Source organism: Ailuropoda melanoleuca, chromosome 2, assembly GCF_002007445.2.
Source record: "Ailuropoda melanoleuca isolate Jingjing chromosome 2, ASM200744v2, whole genome shotgun sequence".
In the NCBI taxonomy this organism is placed as follows: domain Eukaryota; kingdom Metazoa; phylum Chordata; class Mammalia; order Carnivora; family Ursidae; genus Ailuropoda; species Ailuropoda melanoleuca.
Window position 1 is genome coordinate 162,404,748 of NC_048219.1, and position 16,300 is coordinate 162,421,047.

Here is a 16,300-nt window from a genome sequence, read left to right on the forward strand (position 1 = left end):
GCAAATTTCTGTAACAATCTATAGTGCAAGTCTTTATCATTACAAAGGCCCTTGAGTTATAAGACAGTTAACATCAACTGTAATTTTAATTGCTTTGTATTATAAATTCAAACCAAAACTTTTTAATCCAGTTATTCTTGCCAAAAATAGGCGTTAACAGCACACAGAATACCTCAGAGAAAAAAAAACTCAAAATAGTTCCAGGAAAAAAATTATTTCCAATGGGAGATTTTCTACCTGGAGTAGGGGTAGCCATGTTCAGCTGGTGTGCCAATTGGTGTCTTTCCAGGGGTCAGAACAGGAGTGCTTCCACCCATCTGGCTAGCTGGTGTTTCATCCCAACGTGACTTTCTTTTACTGGCTCCAGGAGTTGGTGTTTCACCAATTGAATCTCCACCTCGATCTGTTCGAGGAGTCTCAGCCCATCCGCTTCCATGCCCAGGAGTATCTTTAAAAAAAAAAAAAAAAGTAAGTAAATAAAAAATATTAACCACTGTCAAAAATCACTGTTTACTCTCAAAGAGCTAATATATTAAAACTGGTCAGGTTCAAAAACAGGAAATAGTCTTAAAATGGAGACCCATTTAAAGTTTAAATTTTCATTTCATATTTATCCTCCCACATTATTTTTTCTTTCCCACTGATTACAAAAACACAGTAACCACTGAGGAATAGAAAAACAAAAGTATTTTTTTAACCAGGCATAAGAGCACAACACAGAAACAGCCACTTAATGCATCCTGAGCTACTTCTGATTTCTCTATACAGTTGAGATTACTCTGCATGTACAACTCCAAACTGCTTCTTTCATCCACCATATTATCAAGCACTCTCCCGTATCATTAGAAATCCTTTATAGAATTTTAATATAACAGATGTACTATTAAGTCTTAACCTCTCACAGTTAATCTCATGAAGAATTAACAAAACATAGCTTTAAATAGTTTACACAAAAAAACAAGAGATTAGTCAAATTTATACAGACCAAAAATAGAACAGAGGTTACCAGGCGCTGGGAAGAGGAGGGAATGGGGAGTTATCGTTTAATGGGTACAGAGTTTCTGTTCAGGATGATGAAAAAGTTCTAGAAATGAATAGTGGTGATGGTTGCACAACACTGCAAATGTACTCAACACCACTGAATTGTACACTTAAAATGGTTAAAATGGTAAATTTACGTCTTCAAGAAGGGAAAAGAATTAAGGTGTATGATCTCCTTAGTTCTTTATTCCCAAAGCGACTATTTACATTTCTATCCAGGACCAGAGATGTGAACAGATTTCCTTCTGTAAACATACCATTCATCAAATCAATATTTCACCCAAACAGCAAGATTCCACCAGAAGTACCTCTTTCTGTTTTGGGGGTCTCATCCCATCTGTTTTTACGAGCACTGGAAGTTGCGCCTCCATGGCCTGGTGTTGCATGGCCTGGTGTATCCCCGCGTCCAGGAGTAGCAGCTCCCGCTGGTGTGTGACTAGGGGTAGGATCCCATATTTTTGAGCCTGGGGTTGCTCCAGGAGTCTCACTTCCCTTTGCACGACCTGGTGTCTCATCCCATCTTAAGGAAGGGGTATGTCCAGGGGTCTTAACAAAGCAAAAAACACTTTATTTCACATACCTACACACCCAAGTAAAAATAACTAGAAAATTTCTTTTTTTAAAATAATAATATTTTTTATTATGTTAGTCACCATACATAGAAAATTTCTACCAAAAAAATTGTAAACAAATGTTTTAGTCTTATTCTGTATAAATGAGAGTAAATCACCCCACTTAAGGGATACCTACTATAATTTACAGCAAATATGTTTGACTAAGAACAATATGAAGTTTTAATTTGGAGCAGTGAAAAAGCCCTAGCTTAAAAAAAAAAATGTATTTTGTGTTTGAGTCTTAGATATACCATAAGTAGTTCCATAACTTTGAGAAAATTACTAAGCCTTCTCTGTCTAGATCTGCAAACAATTTCAGCTTTATTTATAGCAATACTTCCCAAACTGTGCTTAAAGACATATATCACTGAGCTCTAAGAAATATGATTTTTGTGTCTTTGTTCAATTTCATGTGCATGTTTAATAACCCAAGTATGTTCTGGATCACCTGGGTAATTATCTTCTAACTAGATACTGCCACATTATTTCAAACCTGAGATTTACAATCATTTGTAGTATTACTCTGATGCTGACGAGATTAGAGAAAAAAAGATTAGAAGCATATTGAAGTAATCAAAATTCCAATATAGTTCAGAGACAAGGAGTAGGTGATGCAAGGCATCAGACAGCGCATGGTAACGGAAGAAACTGCACAGTGCAGACAATACAGTACCAAAGCAGCAGGTGCCTCAGTGTAAGTCAAACAAAATCTGTATTTAAGATGTATTAAATATTCCACAGGTTTTGTAATATACTTTTATATATTTAAAATTGGATGCTCTAACCAACTCAAGAATTCTATTTAGCTTTACACTTGCAAATTTAAGGCTCAGTATTCTTTTTCCTTTAAAAAGATTCTATGTATCACTCAGGGTTGAGAAATTTTCAATTAGGTGAGTGAAGCACATAAACTTCAAAACTTCATTTTTGGCAACTATTCCTCCTACTGATCGGGTAGAAAATAAACTCTTTCTACTATCCACTGTAATTCCCACAGTCCCAATTAGGATGGAGCTGTGTTAAACAAGCAGAATGAAAAAAAACATCATCTGAAACTTTACAGTTTTTTAAGAGAGACATCAATTCTTGTGTCTAGTTTTCATGAGCATACAAATAAACAGCAGCACAAATTTCTCTTTTCCTGTTTTTAAAATCAGCATTATCAACCACAGAATTAAATTTAGTAATAATTAGGGGCACCTGGGCGGCTCAGTTACGTGTCTGCCTTTGGCTCAGGTCATGATCCCAGGGTCCTGGGATCGAGCCCCACGTCGGGCTCCCTGCTCTGTGGGGAGTCTGCTTCTCCCACTCCCTCTGCTTCTGCTGGCTCGCTCTCTCTCAAATAAATAAAATCTTTAAAATAAATAAATAATAAATAAATTTAGTTATAATTTATATTCTAGAGAACCAAATCCTCTCATGTATCAGCAAGCAAATGGGAACTCCTCAGGCTCCACCTTAAACTGAAGTGTTTGGAAAATATTAGGTTTATTATATATATCCCAATTCTGGGTTTGGGAAAATACTGCCATGGTCTGTAAATAAATCTACAGTAGTCTATGCTAAACCAGTGACTTAGGGGGCGCCTGGCTGGCTCAGTTGGAAGAGCATAACAACTCTTGATTTCAGGGCCATGAGTTTGAGCTCCACGCTGGGTGCAGAGATTACTAAAATAAATAAACTTTAATTGAGACTAGTGTGGTGGAGACAGAGGTTATGAAAAGTGGTTAGTTACCAAATATATTTAAAGGTGGGGCCAACAAAATTTACTTATGGATAGAATCTGGGACAAGAGAGTAACTATTGGATGACACCGACATGACTCTTTAAGCACCTGGTTTGCGCCAACAGGCTAAAAGGGGTGAGTGAATAGAGAAAATCAGTAATTTTATTTTAGAAAAACTCTATTTGAAATGTCTATTAAACAGCCAAATAAAAGTGTCAAGTCTGAGAACAGAGAACATGCAGGGGACAGATTTGTACATTTGGGAGTAGTCTATAGAGACGGTATATGAAGACAGGAATGAGATCTTAGGGAGTGCATTTAGATGGAAAAGAGGTCCAAGGACTGAGCACTAGAAAACCCCAAAGTTAAAAGAAGCTGAGGAAGATCCAGTACACAAGACTGAGGAACAGGAATCAGTGAGCAGAGTATTAGGAGAATCAGGAGAGATTGAAGTCCAGAATGTAAGAAAAGGAATCAAGTAATGGCAAATGCCACTGACATATGATAGGATCTATGATATGATGATATAGGATATGAGGATTGAGACTTGACAAGTGACCCTGACAAGAGATGTTTTGAGAGAGTGGTGCAAGCAGAAGACTAGATAAGCAGAGACCACAGTTACAGACAACTCATTCAAATCATTTTGCAGTGAAGAGACAGAAATGGGATGGTAGCTAGAAGGGGGTGTGAGGATCAAGGGATGGTTCCTGAAGTTTTTTGTATTTTAAAGAGGAAAATGGGTACCAAGTGTTTGCTGATAATAACCTGGAGTACAGAGACGTTACACAAATGTCTCTGATTAGTAAGAGATGGGAAACAGTATATAAGAAGTTGTTCAAACTGCACTAACTCAGAAAGAAAAGAGTAAATGAGAACGGACATAGGCATACTGGTAGATTTCACAGTGGCAACAGTGTTTTTTTATTGTTTCTACTTTGGAAAGGACAAATAGGAAAAAAAGTCATCAACTAAAAAGCTGTTAAGGGGGGCTCCTGAGTGGCGCAGTCGTTAAGCGTCTGCCTTTGGCTCAGGGCGTGATCCCAGCGTTCCGGGATCAAGTCCCACATCGGGCTCCTCCGCTATGAGCCTGCTTCTTCCTCTCCCACTCCCCTGCTGTGTTCCCTCTCTCGCTGGCTGTCTCTCTGTTACATAAATAAATAAAATCTTTAAAAAAATAAAAATAAAAAAAATAAAAAGCTGTTAAGGAGACATATTTGTTTGGAATTTTCTCTGGGGTAGAGAGGATAGAGAATTATTGCTTAATGATTACAATTTGCTCAAGGTAATGAAAAAATTTCAAAATTAGTGAAGACAGTTTGTACAACATTGTGAACGTAATTAATGCCACTAAATTGTACACTTTAAAATGGTTAAAATGGCAAATTTTATGTTATTTTTACGATTTTTTAAAATTTTAAACAAATGAAACAATAAAAACAATGAGAAAAGACATTCTCCAGGAAAATAAACTGACCAAAGAAATGCAGTAGCACTACCCATGTGACACCAGTGGTCAGATGATTAAATTACCCATCCAGAAAATGAAGATCACTATATTGTATTCAACCTCCACAATGTGACACACTAAAATATCTATTTTAATATTCCAAAAGGGACGTTCCTTTATTCTGAGTTATGGATTGAACTGTGTCTTCCCCCAAAAAAAACTTACGTTGAAGCCAGCCCTTAACCACCAATGTGACTATATCTAGAGATTAGGCCTTTAGCAAGGTAATTAGGTTAAATGAGGTCATAAGGTTGGGGCCATAACCTGATAGCACTGGTGTCCTGAGGAGAGACACGAGAGCTCGCTTGCTCTCTCCATGCACACAAAGAAAAGGCCATGTGAGGACACAGCAAGGAGGCAACCTTAGGCAAGCCAAAAACAGAACTCTCACTAGACATCAACCTTGTTGGCACCTTGATATTGACTTCGAGCCTCCAGAACTGTGAGAAAATAAATGTCTGTTGTTTGAGCCACCTGGTCTGTGTTACCTTGATGTCAACAAGAGTAGGCTAATACACTCCACGTGAGAGGAAAAATCTAAGAAATCGTCATTAAAAATAAAAATAAATTACCTCTGCTTGATCCCAACTTGACAGCTTTTTGGGAGTGGCACCAGGAGTCTGATCAGCCGTTTGATCCCAACGCCGTTTTCGTTTTGAGGGAGGTTGGGACGCTGCTGCTCCATTGACAACTTTTAGTTCTCCAGCTTTAGCTTTTTCTGCTAGCTGCTGCCTAATTTCTCTCTAAAAATATTTCAATAAGCACTGAGTATCTCTAAAACCTTTTCAACATATTTTCATATAATCAGCACAGTCATTTCAATTGAATGTCATTGTCTTCACTCATTCTGCTTTCTATGCTACTGGGAGTCCCCTTCCTTATTTCCCTTTCTTTTCTGTATTTCTGGTTTTATACAATGTCTTTTTGCATAGAAGACAAGCAACTACGGAATTTATAACATGGAGCACCCTACCTTAAAAACAGTGAAGCAAAATCTTCAACATGGAAAACCAAAATGTTTTCACTGAAACAGTTTTATTGAAACTCACATATGTAGCAATTCAGACTATGTAATAATATAGAAAAGTGGCAAAAAGTAGAAACTTAAAAACTGTACGGAAATATCATATATAATGTAGTCATAACAAATGTATACTTAATTTACCCAGTGATTTTGTAAGGTTCCACTTACTCCATATAACAAAGTATATATTTGTAATAAACTTATGGAGGCTTACTGTTAAAACAAAATGGAGCAATCTACACTGCAGGCCAGTAGGAATCCTTCAGAATTTTCCACCCATATCCAAACTGAATCTTATGGAAGATTTAGAGGTTTTTCATGGAATGATTTAACTATTTGAATTTTCCCTTAGCCATTTGTTTCAGACACACACCACCAATACTCCCCAAGGATATATTCACCATGAGATACATTTCTCTCTGTTATGTGTATATATACACATACATATACATATATGTGTAAACATCCTGACAGCCAAGTGGCCAAGGACTAAAAAAGGAAATATGAAAAGTTTAATTTGGGAGGAGGCAGAATTCTGGGTAAAGTTTATTTCTCAACTTAGTATTTATTAATACTACTAAAATATTACTTGTGCAGCAAATAAAAAGAAAACAAAAGTCTCTCAATTTGAACTTTCTTTTTACATTCTTTCACAACCACCAAAATAAAAATCAGGTTCACATACCTCTTCTTTAGTTAAATGCTGTTCTCGCATTACATCCATGTAAGTCCTAGCATTCATTTTAGGATCAGGGGTCTTCCCTCCTGCAGAAAAGAACAGCAACAGGACAAGAGTACAATAAATAAAAGATAATTAGGTTAAATTGATTTATCTGCCCTGCTCTAATATTATGTTATTCCATAATCATTTAATTTATTTTTTGATGGAAAACTTTAATAATTATACATCTTACTTTTTATTGAGTTTGCTGATCAATTTAACCTGTTTGAACACAAACATATCTACAGCAGTTTAAAACAAATATTTTAATGCATATAAAAACAAAATGACAGCACAGTTTAGAGTCTTCAGAAGTGATGGGTTCCTGGGTTGCTAATCCGGAATACGTACACTTTCGTGCCTTTGTCTCCATCAGCAGTTCTGACTTCAAGCAGCAGAATAGAAGCCTAGAAAATTATCTCTTTACCATTAGTAACACTTTGGAAAGATATTTATATTCAAAACATTACCTGTTGCAAGCTGTTAAAATCCTGACTACAAGTAACTATAACTAGATAAGTTCTCCATACAATGTTCTAAAACAGTTATAGTTCAGAAAATCTGACTTTTAAAATACACCTATAATCTTACTCTGATGTCATGTTACTAAAAAGGGCTTCATTCTTTTTAAGTTTTGTTGACCCAAAAACATTTTTCTCAGAAAATATAAATTACAACTGGAAACATATTACTTGAAATATATTACTTCTACCAGTTATGATGTTGCACACAGAAGAAAAGTGGTGTACAAAGAGATGTGTTAGTCTCTTGGTTCAAGTTTCAGTTATTTGCTTTCAAACTTCAAAATATCTTAAAGAAGCCCAAACAGTATATAACGAGATTCACAGAGGCACACTGTTTTAGTAATGTGATAATTAGCTATACCAGTAGTATAGCATCACAATTTAGGAAAAAATAATAAAATTCTAAGACATTTCCTATGCTGAAGATCATGCCCAATTGATAGTGTCATTCTTTCTGACACTAGCTCTGATAAGACTTCCTTTGGAATACTTTTTCACCATAATCTAGAGAGGATGTGTTGAACTGCACCCTTAAGAATGCAGACAGGACTGGCATATAGCAGTACTGCTGTAGGAAAGAAATTAAGGACAGTTAGTATGGGCCTGTGAATTCTGACATACATGTTTAAATCAATTACAATTATGCAAGTAAAAAAATATCCCTATTAAATTCATGCAGGCTGAAAGTCTAATTTGTAAACCTGCAGCAGAATCTAATTCTAAGAAACAGGCACCTAATTTTGATTTTGAAACTCACCTGAGGAAAGCTTCCATCAGGCACACTATGCCCCTTGTTCTGACCTGCACACTAAAATTAGCAAAACAGACTCCAACTATTAAAAATATCAAAGTCTTTGTATACATACTTTTGTTTTAACTTTAAGTATGCTTAGAGCAAAGTAGGTGCATTTACTAAACTATATTTAGAGCAATATGGGGGGAGCTCTAATGTGAGAAACAGTTTCTCAAAAGTAACAAGCCCAAAAGTCTAGGATTTGGAATGAAAACTTTCAATAGTCTGAAAGTATTTTGAGCAGAAAAACACATTTGTTCAAAGTATAGAAAGCGTACCCAAAACAAAAGTAAAAGAAAAACCTTTAACCCTTTGCGTTTCTATGGCATTGGCTCATTATTTTCTTGTCCTTCTACCTGGAAAGAAAACTTGCATTATAAAGATGAAGAATATGGCATCTGTGACTTCAACCAAATCTATACAAATCTATAATAAGGGGGATTTTAAAAAAGAAAAGCAAATTCATAAGCATGCCAAAAAAAATCAAAGGGCTAAAGACAACTTAAGACAAATAAATTCCTGAAAACTTATAGAAAAGTGGGAAAGAATTACCATCTGCAAAAGGATCAAGACGCTCTGGGGATATTATCATGGTCCGCCTGTGCTTTTTGTATTCATCCTCCCGGTCAGCAATCTTTGGAGGTCGGTGCTCAGCGAATGGATCATACTGAAAAGAGTAAGTCTCATTTAATAACCACTTTATTAAACAACCAAACAATATCATATACAAAAACCAGAACATTAGAAAACATGTAAAAATGTTTAATAAATACCTATGAATGAAAGAAGTTCTCTTGTATCATTTTATGGATAAATGTTAACATGAAAAAATGAGAGAGACAATATACATGTCCACATTTCCATAGTTCATTTCTTCATGAAATGACTACCTTAACAAAATAAACTAATCCTCCCAATCAACTCTCCTCAAGACATTCTAATAACTTGATTTCTAAAATATGTGGGCTTCCACGGAAATTGAGACATTCAGTTTTTCTCAGCTGAATAAACTCATTTTAAATTTTAAAAGGGGGCAGGAGGGGAAAAGAACAAAAGGAGAGTCACCTGTTCTGTTGATTGTGGTATATCATTAAGCAATGCCACAGGAGCATGATATCCCGGCTTCTTCTGACCAAGCAAACTTGTAGATGATGAGTAGTCATCGTCATCCTGCAATGAAATGCCCCCAAAAAACCACAAACAAAATGTCAGAACTTAAAAGTTAGACAGAATATACAGACTCAACATGGTATCAGAAGACTTACTGACAAAGTGGCATCTAAACCTTTGTTCATAAAACTTGTAAACACCTAGGTTTTCTTTCAACTCATAAACCTTTTAAAGAAATTAAATTTAGTTCTCTTTACTTTTAAAAACATTAAACAAGGAATGATTTCTATGGAACTTAATTACAATACAGTAGGTATGGACTAAAAAGCCTGAGCATTTCGTTTTCTCACAGAAAGCATAATGAAATTTGTTTTCTGGGACGTCTGGGTGGCTCAGTTGGTTAAGCATCTGCCTTCAGCTCAGGTCATGATCCCAGGGTCCTGGGATCAAGTCCCACATCAGGCCCCTTGCTCACTGGGGAGCCTGCTTCTCCCTCTGTCTGCTCTGCCTGCTGCTCCCCCTGCTTGTGCACTCTCTGAGAAATAAATAAATGAAAATCTTTTTTAAAAAATTGTTTTTCAAATTTGGAGACTGCAAACAGTTATTTAGAACTCTCCAGTTTCCTTGTTGTTTTAAAGATTCTATTTTCAGGGGAGCCTGGGTAGTGCAGTCGTTAAGCGTCTGCCTTTGACTCTGCCTTTGACTCAAGGCGTGATCCCGGCATTCCGGGCTCCACTGGGAGCCTGCTTCTTCCTTTCCCACTCCCCCTGCTGTGTTCCCTCTCTCGCTGGCTGTCTGTCACATAAATAAATAAAATCTTTTAAAAAAAAAAGAAAAAAAAGATTCTATTTTTAAGTAATCTCTACACCTGACATGGGTCTCGAACTCACAACCCCAAGAGTCTCATGCTCTACTGCCTCGGGCAGCCAGGTGCCCCTTCTTGTTTTTTTAACTCATTTTTTTAAACATTATTTAACCACACAAATAAAATATAATTAATTATAAATGTATTTGTTTCCCTAGTAGTATTTTTAAACAGACCAATGTTATATTACTTTACTAATATAAGAAGTGCAACAATGGATTAACTCCCAAGATTTTAACACCTATTTTATTCAAAAATGAAATCACAATTTCCCCCTTAGCTTCTGGAAATTGTACCTCTAGAACTTTAAATTTTTTCTTAAAAGACAAAGTGCCAACTAAAAAATAAAATGTGGCTTGCATTTCATAAAAACAACAAGTTTGATAAAATCTTTATACGTGAAATGTCTATTGCTCAATCACTCAAAAAATGAACTTCACCAAATCTGGATGTTTGGAATGGTCTCACAAAATAAGCTATGTGGACTATATAAAAACACTTTAACAGATGCACTTCAAAACAAGAAGCAGTCATCCTCTAGAGTAACTAAAAAAGGCCATTAGCATCAGTAACAAGAAACATTCCATTCTTATTAAGATGACAAGTGGAAAAACAGCATCAAACACAAGTCAGAAGTCAAAAGTGGCAAGGACAGATGGCTATCTATAATAAAGTCATATCTCAAACACTGGCTACTCTAGATAGAGCTCAGGAGGGAACAACAGGGATTCATTTTACAATAGTAAGTGATTTGCAGGTTCTTTGCTGGATAAAGAAACTAGTTTTAATGTAAAGATTCAGAACTGATCACTTCCAGGAGTTTCTGGACCTTAGAGAGGAAGGACACCTTCAATAGTTTTATCCTCCAAAAGATCTCCCAATCCCCAAATCTTCCCAGATTAAATAAGATGACTAAATAGAAAATCCCTTTATATTTTTGTTCATCAAAGAAATGCCTGACTTATATATACTCGGTAACTCACATCTTCAAGTTCAGTTGCAGCAATTGATGTCACATATCCAGCAAATCGGCTGTCACTTCCACCATAAATTTCCTGGTCATAATAACCTGTAGAATCAAGGCCCACTCCTTGAGCTTCATCAAGAGCTGCCTTCTTGCCTTGAATTTCTCGAATCTGTGCTTCAATATCTGTAAGAAAGTTAATACAGACTTTAATTTTCCAAAGAGACCCAAAACAATGCATTTCTCTAGTAGAAATTATCAAAGTACTCTCCTAAATACATAAACTTTAAAATAACTATAATATATAAAGATTTAGAACTATACCTAATACTGATTTTTAATACACTTACTACATCTCCACCTCAACCGACAATATTTCTACACATAAGAGATGTTTACCATTTCATCAACTACAAATTAGAACAGGTTCCAAAGTTTAAATTATTGAGAATTCCAAACCTTTCCCCAAATGAAAAAATAATACTGTCAATGTTGATTAGGGACCAAGAACAATACTCAAGATCATTTAAACTCATCAATACTAGAAAGGCAAAAACAACACTACTATGGAGAGTAGTTCTCAAACTAGAATGTGCAACAAACTGTCTGTAGATTTTGTTAAAATGAAGTAGGCCTGTATCAGACCCAAGTTTCTGCATTCCTAACAAGTTCTCAGGTGATGTCCTAAACATCTAGGATCACACTCTGATGAGTAAAATAATAAAGGATAAAGTCTAAATTCTTTATAGCCTGGAATTCAGAGCCCTACAGTTTGGCTACAACCACCATGACGTTAGTTTTATGATTAAGAGTCTGAGCTCTGGGGGGCGCCTGGGTGGCACAGCGGTTACGCGTCTGCCTTCGGCTCAGGGCGTGATCCCGGTGTTACGGGATCGAGCCCCACATCAGGCTCCTCCACTATGAGCCTGCTTCTTCCTCTCCCACTCCCCCTGCTTGTGTCCCCTCTCTCGCTGGCTGTCTCTATCTCTGTTGAATAAATAAATAAAATCTTTAAAAAAAAAAAAAAAAGTCTGAGCTCTGGAATCAAAATGTCTGCCTTCAAATAAAGGCTTTCTCTACTAATTAATATGTTATTTCGCCTCTGTGTCCCAGTATCCTACAATGTGTTTTTTTTAAGGGTTAAATGAGATAATGAACATGAAGCACTTAAGCATTCCATGAACAAATTAAAACCCTTTGACGCTAGGAACTTTTAAAAAGCTCGTTTAGGGGTGCCTGGGTGGCTCAGTCGTTAAGCGTCTGCCTTCAGCTCAGGTCATGATCCCAGGGTCCTGGCATCTAGCCCCACATCCCCGCATCTGGCTCCCCGCTCCAGTGGGAAGCCTGCTTCTCCCTCTCCCACTCCCCCTGCTTGTGTTCCCTCTCTCGCTGTGTCTCTGTCAAATAAACAAAATCTTTAAAATAAAATAATTAAAAAGCTCATTTACTAGTTTGCAAGGACCAGAAAGAAACGGATTCAAATGGCACAATGCAAATGCCCAAAGCACATCCTCAGCAAAGGCAGAAAACCCTCTGTAGTTCAAGACGGGTGTGGTTTAAAGCAGAAAATGTAGTAACGTTATACCACATTTTCCCAGTAAGAGTGGGAGCAAGTCTCAGAAACTCAAAATAAGAGAACAGGTTTACCACTGAACTTTAGCAGCTCCAGTTTGTAATCACACCTCAAAATTCTTATCGTGTATCACAGCACCACCATCTCCACAGTTACTACTTTTTCTGGCATCTCTCCCCTCAAAACTATTACAGCAGCCCAGGTAGCCAGGGGCCCCCACCATGATCAATCACAAACAGAAATAGCCTCATGTAAACTGGGTGGTTTATTTTACTATTCTACTTCTGTTTCTGTTTGAGGCATATTTTTTAAAAGTTTTAAATCCACATTTGGTCCCCTCCCTAACCCCCAGAATATTTTGCCTTGAAAAACAGAAGAAGCCTCAGGAGTTAGCTAGACTGGCTAAGGGGTGAATGGAGATTAAGTCTTCATTTTTTTCTTTCTGAACATTTGCATTTCTGAAATGTTTGAGGCTTAAAAACAAACACCAAATGCAAGGACCACTTTTAAGTAAATAGGTTCTTTTATCGGGACACAAATGCTACTGCCATCCGGATCCAGAAAGGACACACTCATGTAAACCAGGCCAGCCAAAAAATCTGCAATCTCCCCTCTACAGCATCAGTCTAAGTCTACTAACAACCTACACTGAAATCACCTGGGGCCCCTGTTATAAGGACTGACTCCAGGACTCCGACACATTAAGTCAGAACCTCCAACTGAAGAGCCCAGGTTTCGACATCAGTAACAAACACCCCAGGAAACTCTCCACTTCCAGCCCCAGAATGCCCTTACCAAAATTTCCAATTTAGGACATGTTATACTTTTTCTAGCTCATACAAAACAACAACAGCAACCAAAAAGAGGAAAGGGGTGTTGTTTCAAAAAAAACTGCACCATACAATACATATTGTGCAGTTTGCTCTCCCCCTCCACACACATTAATTAATACATCAGTTTTATATTCCTGTGAAATGATTTTTCCAGTCCAAGTTTTCAGCAGCTAGTCCTTTATTTGGATCCAATACATTTATCCAGGAACTACTTTCATCTACTGAATCTTACCTACTGATTTTATGTAAGGATTAGCAACACTAATTTGAGTACTTACAAAAGTACTCAAAATACCAAATTTGTCTGTATAAAATGCCTAATATATATTATGACTGAATTCCTATTAAATAAAATTCAGCAACAAAATTACCTAGGGGCTAGGTAGCTCTTTGTAGTTAATTAATTCTGAAGGGAATTCATCACTAAATTTCTACAAGTTGTATAGTTCAGTGTTTATACACAAACCAGTTCAATGTGTATCTGCTTGAAACTACAGAAAAAAAGCCTAAAAAGCTCGTGGGTTATGTTTATGCATTGTAAACTGTAGCACATTTACACAAATGTCACATTAACCACAAAACTGAGACAACAGCTTCCACAACACTCAGCGGTTATGAAAATGACAGAAAAACTAGAAAACTCAGTAATTATTTAATAAACTATGTGCCGAAATATGAACTATAATAAACTCAAATATTTATAAGCAAACAAACGTATCATTACATTTATAAACAAGGTAATTGTGATATTTTGTTTACAGAATAAATTTGTGACACAAATATGGCAAAATATTAAGAACCGGTAAATCTGAGCAACGGGTTACATTGGGTTCATTATATTTTTTTCCTGTACTTTTCTGTATGTTACACTATTTCATAATTAAAAAGCAACTTCCAATCTGTAAAAGTCATTAAAAGTAATTGTCCCACATTTTATAAACATTTTGCATTTCTGGGAAAAGCAAAGTTGTCTCTAATTTCTTGTTTTCAAAGCTATCTCACACAAAATCATAGCTAAAGGTATGCAGGTATTCCTGTACTTTCTGAAATATGAAATAAAGATCATCAAGATCATTTCTGGCAACAAATGTGTAAAATTTGTTAGCAATAATAAGAAAAAAAAATGAGGGAACACACCAAAAAGAATAACCAGAGGTCCAAAACGTTAAATAAAAGACTTGAGGAGACTTACTTCAATTATAACCAACGTGAATAAATCCTCTGTTCCTGCCTAATCCCTTTCCAATTCAGACTCCCTGTAGTTGAGACATTCAGATGTGAAGATAAAGAGAAATGGATACTGTCTGCTAGTGATTGGACAAGAGACTAGGACCTCCTCGTGGCCACACATAAGACTAAGAGCTGGCACTCTAATCCATGTGAACCCATAAATATTGAGTCTTCATGGTGCGTGCATCAATATTTCTCATTATCAAGTAGTATTCCAATGTACTACAGCATCCATGTTGCTTACAGTTTGTAAAGATTACAAATAAGGCTGCTATAGACCACTCATGTACAGGTTTTTATGTAACTATGGGATTTAACAGTACTTGGGTAAATACCTCGTCTTATAGGTAAATATCTAGTCTGCTGGGTCTTAAAGCAGTATATATTTAATTTTATAAAAACTTACGAAGTCCTTTTGGTGGGTTTACTTACCCAAATCTGAGAACAGAAGAGAGCTGAATTATTCCGTATAAAAGAGGAAGAATCATTTTGAGAGATGAAATGGAGGAAATTAAGAGAACAAGTAAAATGAAGAAAAGCTGGGCGCTGGGATAAGTGAGTAGTAAAATTCTAGCTTTATGGTGTTAAAAAGGGGGTTATCAGGAGACAGATATATCTAATGTGGATTTCTAAATTATCCGATTTTCCAGATTAAAGCTTCACATCTGCCCCACCCCAGCCTCTGTCTTCAATAAAATCTATGGAGTGGGAGCATATATAGTAGGACTCTTGGTTACTGATGCTGAAAACGTAAAAACAAAGCAAGAATTCCCTATCTTGACAGCAGATTCAGAATCTTAAAATTGAAGTTATGGGTGGTCCTTCAAATCCCCAGAGTTGGCAGTCTAGTAGTAGTTTAATTTAAAAAAAAAAAAAAAGATGTCTTAGATAAGAAATCAAACTACTAGTTAAGTATCAGACTTGTATTTAGGGGCACCTGGGTGGCTCAGCTGGTTAAACTTCTGACTCTTGGTTTCTGCTTGGGTTGTGATCAGGGTCGTGACACAAGCCCCTCCTGGGGCACGCTTAGCACAGTCTTCTTAGGACTCACTCTCTCTCCCTTCCCCTCTGCTCGTGTACGTGAAGCATATGTGCGCTAAAAAAAGTATTCGGGGGGCGCCTGGGTGGCTCAGTCGTTAAGCGTCTGCCTTCAGCTCAGGGCGTGATCCCGGAGTTCTGGGATCCAGCCCCACATCAGGCTCCTCCACTGGGAGCCTGCTTCTTCCTCTCCCACTCCCCCTGCTTGTGTTCCCTCTCTCACTGGCTGTCTCTCTCTCTGTTGAATAAATAAAAATAAAATATTTTTTAAAATAAATAATAAAAAAGTAATCTATTTGTATTTATCAGAGTCTGCAAGAGCCTCACTAAGGGAGGAGACTTGACAGTATAAAGTGCCGAGAATGAGGTTTTTCTCAAGTTGGTATTCCTATTTTAAGGTACGAATATCACAGTGACTCAAGCAAAACTATTTCACATAGAAATAACTATCTACATAAGAACTGTTTTAATTGCCATTAAAATTATAGTGGGAGGGGCACCTGATTTTGCAAATCCTTTGTTAGACTCCCTTGCCATGGCTGGTCCAACCTAACCCTGCATGCAGTATGATTTCAGGAACTGTGTTCATTCCTAAAGCCAATAATTTTCTTGGCGCTTCCCTTGCTTGTGCGCCTCCAGACATCTTAATTGCAGTAGCAGTGGTGGGAGAGTCTAAGCGGGAGTCATGAGTATTTTCTCTGCCCTCTTCCCCTGTTCCTGCAGACTATGGGGAA

At 36.8% G+C, this 16,300-nt stretch overlaps 1 protein-coding gene across 1 annotated transcript in view; it reads right to left on the minus strand.

Annotated features, from left to right (window-relative positions):
• The window catches only part of SF3B1 (splicing factor 3b subunit 1), a 34,470-nt gene that overhangs the window by 13,291 nt on the left and 4,879 nt on the right, over positions 1 to 16,300 (minus strand). The window contains 8 exon segments of the mRNA XM_002920027.4: positions 238 to 260; positions 262 to 448; positions 1,350 to 1,587; positions 5,464 to 5,634; positions 6,601 to 6,680; positions 8,506 to 8,620; positions 9,019 to 9,123; positions 10,912 to 11,078. Of these exon segments, the coding sequence (XP_002920073.2) occupies positions 238 to 260; positions 262 to 448; positions 1,350 to 1,587; positions 5,464 to 5,634; positions 6,601 to 6,680; positions 8,506 to 8,620; positions 9,019 to 9,123; positions 10,912 to 11,078 (1,086 nt within the window).